The sequence below is a fragment of the Motacilla alba genome, unplaced genomic scaffold (assembly GCF_015832195.1).
Source record: "Motacilla alba alba isolate MOTALB_02 unplaced genomic scaffold, Motacilla_alba_V1.0_pri HiC_scaffold_34, whole genome shotgun sequence".
NCBI classification, from domain to species: domain Eukaryota; kingdom Metazoa; phylum Chordata; class Aves; order Passeriformes; family Motacillidae; genus Motacilla; species Motacilla alba.
In genome coordinates this window covers 692717-706418 of record NW_024037436.1, presented here as the reverse complement: position 1 = coordinate 706418, position 13702 = coordinate 692717, and the positions used below count along the sequence as shown (strand labels likewise).

The 13702-nt window shown below is 52.8% G+C and overlaps 1 protein-coding gene across 7 annotated transcripts in view; it reads right to left on the bottom strand.

The window, feature by feature from the left end:
* LOC119696576 overlaps positions 1–6520 on the bottom strand; it is a 47257-nt gene extending 40737 nt beyond the window's left edge. For 4 of the 7 annotated variants that reach the window (XM_038126328.1, XM_038126326.1, XM_038126327.1 and 1 more), the window contains exons 1-5: positions 6253–6285; positions 4841–5851; positions 3341–4375; positions 1898–2899; positions 369–1430 (exon numbers count right to left, since the gene is read on the bottom strand). In XM_038126328.1, coding sequence (XP_037982256.1) covers positions 369–1430; positions 1898–2899; positions 3341–4375; positions 4841–5851; positions 6253–6267 — 4125 coding nt within the window. In that variant the 5' untranslated portion in view covers positions 6268–6285. Of the gene's footprint in view, positions 1–368; positions 1431–1897; positions 2900–3340; positions 4376–4840; positions 5852–6252 lie in introns of all 7 variants that reach the window. The other 3 variants (XM_038126322.1, XM_038126325.1, XM_038126329.1) reach the window with 3 other exon arrangements.
* Between the last annotated feature and the right edge of the window lie 7182 nt (positions 6521–13702).

Here is a 13702-nt window from a genome sequence, read left to right as displayed (position 1 = left end):
GGTCCCCTTTGTCAGCCTCTTGCTCCCTCTGCCACCCTCTGCCCGTCCGCATGCAGCCCCTTCTGCCCTGACCCTCTGCCATCCCATCTGCCACCCCCTGTCCCCCCTCTGCTGCCCTCTGCCACCACATGTCCCCCCTGCTGTCCCCTCTGCCACCCCCCAGGTCCCCACCTCATCCCATATCCCCCCCATGCCCCACTGCCCCCTCGCCCCGGGTCCTCTCCCCCTGTCACCACCCACTTCTTGTCACTCCCTCCTGTCCCCTTTGTGACCCCGTCCCATCCACCATGCGCAGTGTCCTCCTCACCCCCCATTGTCACTTCCCCCCCAAGTGTCCCCTCTGTTCCCTGCTCCTCCCCCCGTCACACCTCTTGGAGCTCCATGCTCACTGGGGACACCTTGGGGACCCCTTGAGGACACTCCGGGAGTTGAACGAGCCTTCTGATATCCTGGGTGGCTCTTTGGCATCGCTCAGCCACACCACTGGGGCTGGTGGGACCACCAGTGAACAAGAAGTCGATGATGTCTTGAACTGTCCCCCCTAGGTGATCCTTGACCAGGCGGGCGTTGGCCTCCCACAGCTGCTCGGCCTCAGCCACCTTGGCTACTAAGTCCTCGGGGACATCTTGGGATGCCTTATTTCTGTCCTCCGGGACGGCCTTGATGTCCCTGAGCAGGCGCTGCAGCTCCCGGGGGAAAGCGGTGGCTTCGTTACATGCGGCCACCAAGCGCTCCAGCAGCCCCAGGGCTGCCTCCAGCCGCTGTCTCACCATGGTGGCCTTGGCTGCTTTGCTGGCAGCCACCCTGGCATCTCTCCTCACCTGGGCTTCATGTCCGGCCACCACCTCGGCCCCCTCCTCTCCACCCAGGGCCTGACCAAGCTCCACCATGTTTTCCTGACCTGTCCCATCACATGCAGCCACGTCCTGCAGCTCCCTAGCCTGGGCAGTGGCCGCCCTGTCAGCCACCTTGGTGGCCAAATCCCTGCAGGTGTTGGGGAGCTCGGTGGCCTTCCTGGCCAGCTCGGCCCAGCTGCTCACAAGCACAGACACTGACCTGTGCCACTTGCTGGCCACCATTGTCACATGGAACCAGGTGGTCCATGGGGTGCTCTTGTAGGCGGCCAGGGCCTGGCTCAGGGAGGTGGGAGGGTCAGAGGTCGGAGGGTCATCATCATCGGAGGTGGGAGGGTCATCATCATTGGAGGTGGGAGGGTCATCATCATCGGAGGTGACATTGCGGCACCACCAGGTGTCATCAATGCGGTACAGGGTGGCCCAGAGCTCCCTGGTGAAGTCCATCAGGTCCCAGTACAGGCAGCTTGGAGACACCAGTAGCAGCATCATCTCATCCAGCCTGGGCAGGGTGGCCAGCAGCTCGCCCAGGATGGCCACCATGGTGACCTGTGGCTCCAGCAGGGCCGGGGACAGCTGGGGAGGGGACACGGGAGCTATCAGGGACCTGGTGGCACTTACAGCCTCCTGCGGTGGATCCCTGTGCCTGAGGGATCGCGTTTCTCTCCTTCATCCTTCTGTCAGCCTCTTGTTGCCTCTGCCACGCCCTGCCCCTCCTGTTGCAGCCCCTCCCACCCCCTGCCCCTCTGCTGCCCCCACTGCCACCACCTTGCTCACACCGTTGTCCCTCTCCAACCCCATACCACCACACTCATAGCCCCTGCCACCTCCCGTGTTCCCATCCCCCGGTGCCCCCCCATCTCCCACTGGCCCCTCCCTCTCCATTTCCATTCCCCTCCTCTGCCACCTCCCCACTTCCTGCCACTCCCTCTTGTGCCCTTTGCAACCTCCATCCCCTCCATCCTCCACTGCACCGTCAACCCCCCCATACCCCATCTCCCTGCCACACATCCCCTCTGTCCCTCTCTCCCCCACCGTCTCACCTCTTGGAGCTCCATGCTCACTGGGGACACCTTGGTGACGATCTGGGGACGCTCTGGGTGCCGAAGGAGCCTTGGGATGTCCTCCATGGCTCTTTGGCACCGCTCGGCCACCCGGTGGCAACGGGGGCTGTCGGGACCACAACCAAAATAGAAGTCGATGACGTCTTGAACTGTCGCCCCCAGGTGATCCTTGACCAGGCGGGCGCTGGCCTCCCACAGCCATGTGGCCACGGCCACCTTGGCCACCAAGGCCTCAGGGACATCGGGGGACACCTTATTTGTCCCCTTAATGGCAGCCTCGATTTCTCTAGCCCTGTGCTGCAGCTCCCAGGGGAACCTGGTGGCTTCATCACACGCGGCCACCAAGCGCTCCAGCAGCCCCAGGGCCGCCTCCACCCACTGTCTCTCCACAGTGGCCCTGGTTGTGTCGCTGGCAGCCATCCTGGCCTTTTTCCTCACAGGGGCTTCATGCTCAGACACCACCTCAGCCCCCTCCTCCCTGCCTGGGGCCTGACCCAGCTCCACCATGTCTTCCTGAGCTGTCCCATCATGGGCAGCCTCGTCCTGCAGCTCCCTGGCCTGGGCGGTGGCCGCCCTGTCGGCCGCCTTGGTGGCCACCTCCCTCCAGCTCTTGCAGAGCTCGGTGGCCTTCTTGGCCAGCTCGGCCCAGCTGTTCACAAGCACAGACACAGCCTGCTGCCACTTGCTGGCTGCCATTGTCACATGCTTCCAGAAGGTCCACGGGGTGCCCTTGTAGGCAGCAAGGGCCTGGCTCAGGGAGGTGACAGGATCATCATCATCCATGGTGACATTGTGACGCCTCCCGGTGTCATCAGTGCAGTACAGGGTGACCTGGAGGTCCCTGGTGAATTCCTCCAGGTCCCAGTACAGGCGCAACAGGGACATGAGCAGCATCTCCTCATCCCGACTGGGCAGGGTGGCCAGTAGCTCGCCCAGGATGGCCACCACAGTGACTTGTGGCTGCAGCAGGTCCGGGGACAGCTGGGAATGGGTCAGGGGAGGTGTCAGGGACCTGGTGGCACTTACAGCCTCCTGCGGTGGCCCCTGCCGTTGAGGGGTCTCCACCGTCCCCTCCATCCCTGTGTCAGCCTCTTGTTCCCTCTGCCACCCCCTGCCCCCTCGCTTCATAGCCCCTCCCATGCGCTGCCCCTTTGCTCTCCTCTCTGCCACCCCCTGCCCCTCTGCTGTCCCCGCAGCCACTCCCCACTAGCCCTCGTGTCCCCTCTCCTCTGAGTCCCCCATCTCCCACTGCCCATCCCCCCAATTCCCCTCCACCTCTCTGTCACCTCCCCCCTTTCTGCCACTCCCTCCTGTCCCCTTTGCGACCCCCTGTCCCCTCACACCACCCCCCATGTCCCCCCCATGCCCCATTGTTGCTTCCCCCCCAGTGTCCCCTCTGTCCCCCTCTTCTCCCTGTAGCACCTCTTGGAGCTCCATGCTCACTGGGGAAACCTTGGGAACGCCTTGGGGACACGCCAGGGGTGGAAGGAGCTTTGGGATGTCCTCGATGGCTCTTTGGCACCGCTCGGCCACCCCACAGGCACTGGGGCTGTCGAGACCAGCATTGATAGAGAACTTGGTGATGTCTGGAAGTGTCCGCACCAGGTGATCCTTGGTCAGGCGGGTGTTGGCCTCCCACAGCCGCTCAGCCACGGCCACCTTGGCCACCAAGTCCTCGGGGACATCAGGGGACGCCTCATTTTTCCCCTTCAGGGTGGCCCTGGTGACCCTGAGCAGGTTCTGAAGGTCCTGAGGGAACATGGTGGCTTCGTTACACGCAGCCACCAAGCGCTCCAGCAGCCCCAGGGCCGCCTCCACCCGCTGTCTCACCAAGGTGGCCCTGGTTGCGTCGCTGGCAGCCACCCTGGCCTCTCTCCTCACCCAGGATTCATGCCCGGCCACCACCTCGGCCCCCTCCTCCCTGCCCAGGGCCTGGCCCAGCTCCACCATGTTTTCCTGAGCTGTCCCATCACGGGCAGCCTCGTCCTGCAGCTCCCTGGCCCAGGCAGCGGCGGTGGCCACTCTGTAGCGTGCCTCAGTGACCATCACCCTGCAGGTGTTGCGGAGCTTGGTGGCTGCCCTGGCCAGCCGGGCCCTCCCGTCCACGAGCTCATCCACTGACTGCTGCCACTTGCTGGCCTCCATTTTCACAAAGAGCTTGGATATCCCGGGGGTGCTCTTGTAGGCAGCCAGAGTCCGGCTCAGGGAGATGGGAGGATCAAAATCATTGGAAATAGAAGGGCCATCATCATCCACGGTGACATCGCTGTACCACCAGATGCCACCAATGTGACACAGGGTGTCCCGGAGCTCATTGGTGAATTCCTCCAGGTCCCGGTACAGGCTCACTGCGGACATGAGGAGCAGCAGCATCTCATCCCGCCTGGGCAGGGCGGCCACCAACTCACCCAGGATGGCCACCACGATGACCTGTGGCTGCAGTAGGGCTGGGGACAGCTGGGGAGGGGACAGGGGAGGTATCAGGGACCTGGGGGCACTTGTGGCCTCCTGCAGTAGCCCTCTGCCCCTGAGGGGTCCCCTTTGTCCCCTCTGTGCCTTTGTCAGCCTCTTGTTCCCTGTCACCCTCTGATCCTTCCCTCATAGCTCCTCCCAGCCCCTGCCCCTCTGCTGTCCCCTCTGCCACCCCATGCCCCCCCTGCTGTCCCCCTGTCATTCCCTGCTGTCCCCTCTGCCATGATCCGTGTCCCCACCCCCTTCGTGGCCCCAGTTACCCTCTACACCCTCCCCCTCAGTGTCCCCTTGCCTCTTTGTCACGCTCCCCTTCCTTGCCATGCATCCTGTCCCCTTGGCGACCCCCTGTCCCATTCGCCAACCCCTGTGACCCCTCCATCCCCCACTGCTCCCCCACCCCCCAGTGTCCCCTCTATCCCCCTCTTCCCCTCCCCCCACCCCCTATCGCACCTCTTGTGGCTCCATGCTCAGTGGGGACACCTTGGAGACACCTTGGGGATGCTCCAGAGGTCGAAGGAGCCTTGGGATGTCCTCAGTGGCTCTTCGGCACCGCTCGGCCACCCCACAGGCGCTGCGGCTGGTGGAAGCACCGTGGAAATAGCAGTCGATGATGTCTTGAAGTGCCCCCAGCAGGTGATCCTTGGCCAGGCGAGCATTGGCTTCCCACAGCTGCTCAGCCACAGCCACCTTGGCCACCAAATCCTCGGGGACATCACGGGACGCCTTATTTTTCCTCTCCAGGGCAGCCTTGATGTCCCTGAGCAGGCGCTGCAGCTCCCGGGGGAAGGCGGTGGCTTCGTCACACGCGGCCACCAAGCGCTCCAGCAGCCCCAGGGCCACCTCCAGCCGCAGTCTCACCAAGGTGGCCATTGTTGCCCGTCTGGAAGCCACCATGGCATCTCTCCTCACACTGGCTTCGTGCCTGGCCACCACCTCGGCCCCCTCCTCCCCACCCAGGGCCTGACCCAGCTCCACCATGTTTTCCTGAGCTGTCCCATCACGGGCAGCCTCATCCTGCAGCTCCCTGGCCCGGGCAGTGGCAGTGGCCGCCATGTCGGCTGCCTCAGTGGCCACCTCCCTGCAGGTGTTGTGGAGCTGGCTGGCTGCCCTGGCCAGCTTGGCCCATCTCTCCATAAGCACAGACACCGACCCCTGCCACTCGCTGGCTGCCCTTGTCACATGGAACCTGGAGCTCCATGGGATGCTCTTGAAGGCGGCCAAGGCCCGGCTCAGGGAGGCGGGAGAGTCATCATCATCCAGGGTGACATTGTGGCGTCTCCAGGTGTCATCAATGCGGTACAGGGTGTCCCAGAGCTCATTGGTGAAGTCCATTAGGTTCCAGTACAGGTACAATGGGGACACGAGCAGAGTCATCATCTCATCCAGGCTGGGCAGGGTGGCCAGCAGCTCACCCAGGGTGGCCACCCCGATGACCTGTGCATGCAGCAGGGCTGGGGACAGCTGGGGAGCGGACAGGGGACCTGTCAGGGACCTCGTGGCACTTGCGGCCTCCTACGGTGTTCCCTGTGCCTTCCCGCGGTCCCTTCTGTTCCCTCCGTCCCTTTGTCAGCCTCTTGTTCCCTCTACCACGCCCTGCCTCTCCCCTCGTAGCCCCTGCTACTTCCTACCCTCACTGCTGTCCCCTCTGCCACCCCCGCCAGGCCCAGTGTCCCCTCCCCGTCCGTGTTTCCCCCATCCCGCACTGCCCCCTCTCCCCCGTTTCCCCTCTCCCCTTGCCACCTCCCTCCTCTCTGCCACTGGCTCCTGTCCCAACACCTCCTGTGTCCCCTCCACGACCAACCGTCCCCTCCATCCCCCGTGTCCCCTCTGTCCCCCTCGTGCCCCCTCCCCTCCTATCGCACCTTTACGGGCTCCATGCTCCCTAGGGCCACCTTGGGGACGCTCCGGTGGCGAAGGAGCCCCGGGGCAAGCGCCCGTCCCGGCCCAGGACCGGCCCCGGGAACGGCGCCGAGCAAACGGCGGAGCCGCCTCAGGACGGGCCGGGGAGGGGGGGGCGAGGTGACGTCACCGCCCCCCTTTACAGGACCGCTCCAGTCCTTGGGAAGCGCCAGGATTTGGGTGCTTTGGCTCAGTCCCAGGGGATTTAGGCTCAGTCCCAGGCGATTTAGGCTCCATCCCCAGGGGTTTCGGCTCCATCCCGCCTTTTCCAGGCGGATTCATGCCGCCGTTCCCGGCTGGATTGATGAGGGAACGCGGAGCGCTCTGAGGAGCCCACAGAATTGCCCTCAACAAACATGGCCGCGCTGCTTCTCTCGCGAGACCTCTGCCGAGAAGCGCCAAACGCGGCGCGGGCCAATCAGAGGCAGCGCCTGGCAGAAGTACTGGCGGAAGTTCCCCCGCGGCGGCGTCGGCGGCCGCTTCCGGCGGAAACGCGGAATCCTGGCTCTGGCAGTGGTTTCGGTTTGTATTAGCGCTGTATTTTGGGTTTTTCCCTTTTCCTAATAAATTGAATTTCTGGCGTGGAGTCTCTCACTGGTTTTGCTTTCAAACCAGAACAATAACTATTATAACTATTTAGTAATATAGCTGTAATATAACTAGAATATAAGTACTATAACGAGAACTATTCAGTATTCTAACTGTAATATAAATATTTAAGCTATATTTAGTTTTATAGTTGTAATATAACTAAAATGTAACTTATTATAACTATTTAGTACTATAACTATAATATAACTATTATAACTATATTTAATACTATAGCTGTAATATAACCATAATGTAACTATTTATTTATTTATGTTATAATATATTATAGTTATTATAGCTATAGCTATTTAGTATTGCATCTATAGTATAACTTTTATACCTATCACTATTTAGTATTATATAACTATAATTGTTATAACTATTTTAATATTATATAACTATTTAGTATTATATCTATAACTCTTATAACTATTTAGTATTATAACTTCAATAAAACTATAATAACTATATTTAGTATTATAACTGTAATACAACTATAATATAACTATTATAACTATTTTAGTATTATATAACTATTTAGTATTATAGCTGAAATATAACCATAATATAACTATTATGACTGTAAACATTTAGTGGTATAACGGAAATGTAACTATAAATTTATAACTATATTTAGTACTATGGCTGTAATATAGCCATTATATTGCTAATTTATCTATTTGATATTATAACTGCAATATAACTATTATAACTATATTTAGTACTGTAACTGTAATATAACTATAATATAACTGTTATAACTAGAACTATTTAGTATTATAACTGCAGTATAACTATTATAACTATATTTAGAACTATAGCTGTAATCTAACTATAACTATTATAACTAGAACTATTTAGTATTATATAACTAAGATATAACTATTACAACTATTTTAGTGATGTGTAACTATTTAATATTACAGCTGTATTGGAACCATAATATAACTATTATGACTAGAACTATTTAGTATTATAACAGCAGTATAACTATTATATCTACAGGTATTTAGTACTATATAACTATTTAGTATATTATAGTTACATTACAATTATAATACTGAATAGTTATAATAGTTATATTGCAGTTATATTACAGTTATAATAGCTAAAGCTATTTAGTGTTATAGCTGTAATAGAACCATAACATAACTATTATAACCAGAACTAGTTAGTATTATAACTGCAATATAACTAGAACTAGTTAGTGTTATGTAACTATAGTATAACTATTATTGCTACATTTGGTACTATAGCTGTAATATAACTACAATATCCATAACTACTTTCTTATATAACTAAAATATAACTATTATAACTATTTTAATATTATATAACTAGTATTATAACTGTAATATAACTATTATGACTGTATTTAGTATTATAGCTGTAATAAAACTATTATAACTACATTTAGTATTGCAGCTGGGATATAACTACATCTATTTAGTATTATATAATTATTTAGTATTACAGCAATAATATAACTATACTATAACTCTAATTTAACTATTACAACCATAACTATTCAGTATAATATAACTATTTAGTATTATAATTCTAATATAACTATTATAACTATTTCATATTATATAACTATTTAGTAATACAGCTGAACTATGACTATTATAACTACAGCTATTTACTGTTATATAACTATTTAGTACTATAACTATAACTATAATATAACTATTATAACTAGAACTATTTAGTATTTTATAACTATTTACTGTTATATTTATAATATATCTATAATATAATTATTGTAACTATTTTCTAATTTATAATTATTTACGGTTATATATATTGATAATACCTATAATAGAACTATTTAGTATTTTATAATTATTTAGTATTATATCTATAATATATCTATAATAGAACTCTCAGAACGATTCAGTGTGGGAATCCATAAATTCAGAGGGTTTTGGGAAAGCTGCAAAAGGCCGGCACAGAGACAGCAGAGCTGTGATTGGAGCTGAGCACCAGCCATGAGACAGGCCAGCAGAACAATCATTTAAAAAGCAGAAAAGCAAGGACAAACAGAACAATGGTCTGTGCATTAACGCTTGTCTAGAATAACTCCCTGAGCTGCAGCAAAGGCTGTCAGCGAGATATTGGGAAGTTCTGAGCTCAGTAATGGAGCTCTGTGCATTGTGTCTGAAGGCTTACAAGCAGGTATTGTATTTGAAATAAGCAAGCATTGTTTTACCAAAGGCACGGGTGCTTATAGACTGGATGGAACTGCTGTCAATGTGCTTCTGCTTTGTGTGATTGGTCAAAAAAGTTTTAAAGTGAGTTGTAACATTGAGTTCTTGGTCTGCTGCCTGGGATGAGAGCTGATGGCATCTTCCCATTGGCATAACCACGTAATGAGAGTGATGGTGGAAAATCAAACAGCTCAAGGCACGTTCCCAGCAGTCCCGTGCTGTTTGTGATTTGTACACAGCCCCCGGCCGGCGATACCTGTGATTGATGATTTTAGCTTTCACTCCCCTTCTTTTGGGCACTACCATGTTTTTTCTTGATGTCATCCTTTTTAAAATGTCTAGGGGACCTAAGCTAATAGCATTCCATGGCCAAATCTCACTTAAGTGTGTCCCCACACACACCCAACAATCAAATAAAATACTTTTCTAATTTTTTCCACCATATGGATATAAAGATTCTTTCCATGTATTTGTCCCTCTCGATCCCTTTGTCTTTTCAATTGCTTTTCTTTCTCTTTGAATGTGTCCTCTAAGTTGATTTCACTTTCTTGTTCAAAACTCACCCATCTTTCTTTTCTAGGGCACTCTCCTGACATCCTCTGGCTTGGGTTTGCAATATTTTTAGCCAGCCAATATATTTCAATATCCTCTTTACAGGCTGTTAACTGGGAGTGACCGATACATCTGGGATTCGTGTTTGTGTGCACTCTGATTAATACACTCACTGTATCTCCTCTGTGCAAGGGACAGTAACACTTCTCACAAGGGTTTCCTCCACTTCCTTTGCAGTGAGTGAGCAGCAGCATTGCTGCCAGTGGCAGTCTGGCACGGGCTGGCCTCCTCACCTCTCCATCCACAGGGGTTTTCTCGGTGCCCTGGGAGTTTTTCCTGGAGGGACTTCCCGATCCAGTCTTGCCTCCCACCTCTGGTTTTCCCTTCTTCTGGAGCCATTCTGCCATGACCCTCATGGCACCGACTCCCTTCCCTCAATTTGGTGCCAATGAGGGTTGCAAGGAGAGGGCTCTGTGGAACAGAACTGGAAACTGAGATGTTCTTTTGACTGTCAATTCTTAGCTGAACAAAACTTGAACTTTATTCTATAACTATAATTATAACAAACATTAGCAAACTGTAAGGCTATGAGGATAACAATGTAGATGTTTCCCATGGGGGGTTGTGTTCAGGGTTGTGCCTCTTTCGGTGTTTTCCTCATGACCAATTTCAAGTCTTTATTGTTTCTGTTGGCTATAGTCCATTTGCTTGCCTCAGCTGGAGGTTGTTCTGGACCTTTCACTCGACTTGCATGAGTCCACGCCCGCTCCTTTGTTCTTACTGCCCCCGGGTGCTGGAACAAGGGGGGTTGGCTCTCGGGCCCACCCCTGCCCGTGGGTGAGTGACACTCACTGGCTCCACTGCGCCTCACGAGTGCCTCAGGCCTTTTCCCCCGGATACCGACACCAGGTCCTTCAGTGGACAGGTGGCCATCTTGTCCTTTGGTTGGGTGAGGTTGTATCTCAGAAAAGTCCCCAAACTGTTATAAACGAGAGCAGGCTCCCAGTACTAAAGTGATTTCAGCATTTGTTATAAAAAAAAGAAAGGCCTAAAGCAAGGGGGCCCGCGGGCCGAGCAGGAGCGTTCCTGTCGAGGATGCTGCAGCGCCGGCGCTGGGGCTTCTTCAGCAGCGATGTCCCCAATGTTCCAGATGGAGCGGCACAGATTCAATGGGTGAGAAGTCTCTGTTTATCCTGTTTTTTGTCCCTTTGCATTGGTTTCTTTTTGGATCCTTCATTTGCATGAAGGTTGAAGGCACTTGATTGGCCCATTTCAGTTCTGTCCAGGCTGGCTCGTTTTGCTTGGGGCGTGGTGCACTTTACTGAGGTGTGTTATGGTACGTTTAGAACCGTATTTCTTATAACTACCTTTTAATCCTGTTTTCAATATAATAACCAAACCAACAGTACATGCTTAACGATTTTTTCAACTATTTTACAACAGTTTCTAATCTATTTTTAAGTGTGCCCTGCAAATCCTGAGCGTCATGTGCCCCGGGAATCCCAAACTTTTTGTGCCCTGGGAATCCTGAACTTCCTGTGCCCCAGGAATTGATCTGTTTGTGTGCCCTGGGAATCCTGAATTTCATGTGCCCTGGGAATCCTGAATTTCGTGTGCCCCAGGAATCCTAAACTTCGCCTCTCCCTGCCCTGCTCGGAGCTGTGCTGCCCCTGTCCCATCCCTGCTGTTTCTTCATTTCTGCTCTGCATTTTCTCCACACCGTAGCCCACACCCTGCTGCCTTGCCAGAACGTCCCCACAGTTCCACCTCCCGCGAAACTTGTGATACATCTCGCTGTCCTGGATTGCCAAGCAAATTGTATTCTGTTTGCCATCTGGATGGCAGTTGTCTTCTGTTCAGTGGGCAGTTTTCCTTATCTCTTCCACAGCCACTCCTCCCTCAGGGGAGACATCTGCTGATAACAGGCCATTGAATGTCACTGCACAACTGATAAGAACTGCAGCATCCCACTGGGAGATGTGAGCCCAGAGGGAGGAGCCAAGCATTCCTACCTGGATATAACCTTGATTTTCTGGAACACCAGCACAGCTTTCTCCACTGGATTCCCAGAGGAACAGCTGCCTCTTCCACTGGATCTTCAGAGGAAGACTACAGGATCTACAGAGGAAGATCTACAGGATCCCTACTCCAACAGAGCCACACCTGACACTCCAGGAGGACTGCAGCCACAATTCCAATGGGACTGCTACCACCACCCTGACCAACAGGGTGTCAGGTTGTGTTCTGACTCTGTCAGTGTTGTTTTAGTTTACTGCATTGTTTATTTTAGCTTTTTATTTTTTTCCCTAATAAAGAACTGTTATCCCTGCTCCCATATTTTTGCCTTAGAGGCCCTTAATTTCAAATTTATAACAATTCAGAGGGAATGGGTTTACATTCTTTCCATTTCAGGGGGGGCTTCTGCCTTCCTTAGCAGACACCTGTCTGTTCAAACAAAGATACAGGTCCAGGTGGCCCTGAGGGGACTGGAAGGGGCCCGGGAGGCCGTGGTGGGCCCGGCGGTGGCCCTGTGGACCCTTGGGGATGAGGACAAGCAGCGGCTGTGGTGGCTCGGGGCCATGGCTGAGGAGGCGGTGGACTTGGAGTGCAAGGAGGGATGGGCATGGCGGTGCCAGCGCTGCAGGCTGGGCACGGGCTGACCATGGGGCTAATGGTGCTGTGCAGGGCCGTGTGTGAGTAAAAACCAGTATGGACCAGTATAGACCAGTATGGATCAGTATGGACTGGTATGGACCTGTATGGATCAGTATGGACCAGTATGGATCAGTAGAGACCAGTATAGAATGGTATGGACCAGTGTGGGGCAGTATGGACCAGTACAGACCAGTATAAGCCAGTTCAGACCAGTATACATCTTGATAGTACACTGAGGGAGGACTGCATCCTGTGGGTCTGTACTGCCTCAGTGGGAGACAGTTCAGACCAGTTGAGACCAGTATAGACCAGTTCAGACCAGAAGAGACCAGCAGGAATATCTACAGACCAGCAGAGACTTCCTTCTGCCCTTACCCAGTATAGATCAGTAGAGACCAGTATAAACCAGTATAGACCAGTATAAGGCACTATAAAGCAGTAAGGACCAGTATGAACCAGTATAGAGCAGTGGGGACCAGTTCAGACCAGTTGAGACCAGGATGAGTTTCTACAGAGCAGGAGGAACTTTCCCCTGCCCTGACCTGCTGGTGGCTGTGGTGGCCACCCAGGGCAAGCTGGTGGCCACCATAACTGTGCCACACAGGGGCGTGCAGCTGCGCGTGTCCCCAAAGTCCCCGCACGCGGCCCTGAGGAGATTCACCTGGCACCTCCGTAAGACCCTGAACCACCGTTGTAGCGTTTTGCCCTGGGGGTTTCGAGCTGATCTGATGAGCTCTCAACCCCTCAACACTACACCCCAGAATAGCTCAGCTTTCATTAGGAGGCATAAAAGGAGCAGGAGGCTGATGTGACAGCGTCAGGAACAAAAAAGGTTTAATAAAGGCAAAATAACAAACTCAAAGCGATCCAGGTGCCACAAGCTTGTGCTCCTGGTAAAGACACCCCACAAAAGCGATTTGGTTTCTTTGTTCTGTCCTTTTCTACTAAATGGCCCAGGCGGGACCTTTTGGCTTATGGCCAATTAGCTGTCCCCAAACTTGAGGTGAAGTCCCCAAGGTCCTATCAGTGACTTTTCTACCTGATCACCAGGAGAAACTTCTGGGCTCTTTCCTTTTTGGGGGACAGAGGAAGGTTCTGTCACTCTGTCCATAGGGGGCACATTCCTACACACCGTGGAGTCACCTCCCTGGGCCAGGCCCTGGCTGACTTCAAGGCCAACCCGGAGGCCACCTGGGCCAATGTGACAGCCGCAGCCAGTGCTTGGCAGGACTCGGTGGACACGCTCATGGAGAGCTGGGCCTGGCTGGTCAAGGAGGCCACCGACCTCCACGAGGATGGGGGAGACTCGGCCACCAGGACAGGACTGCCAGCTGAGGAGGCCCTGTGGCTGCTGGGGACTTGGTGGCCACATGTGACAGAGCCATGGCATTCCACCTGGAGCTGC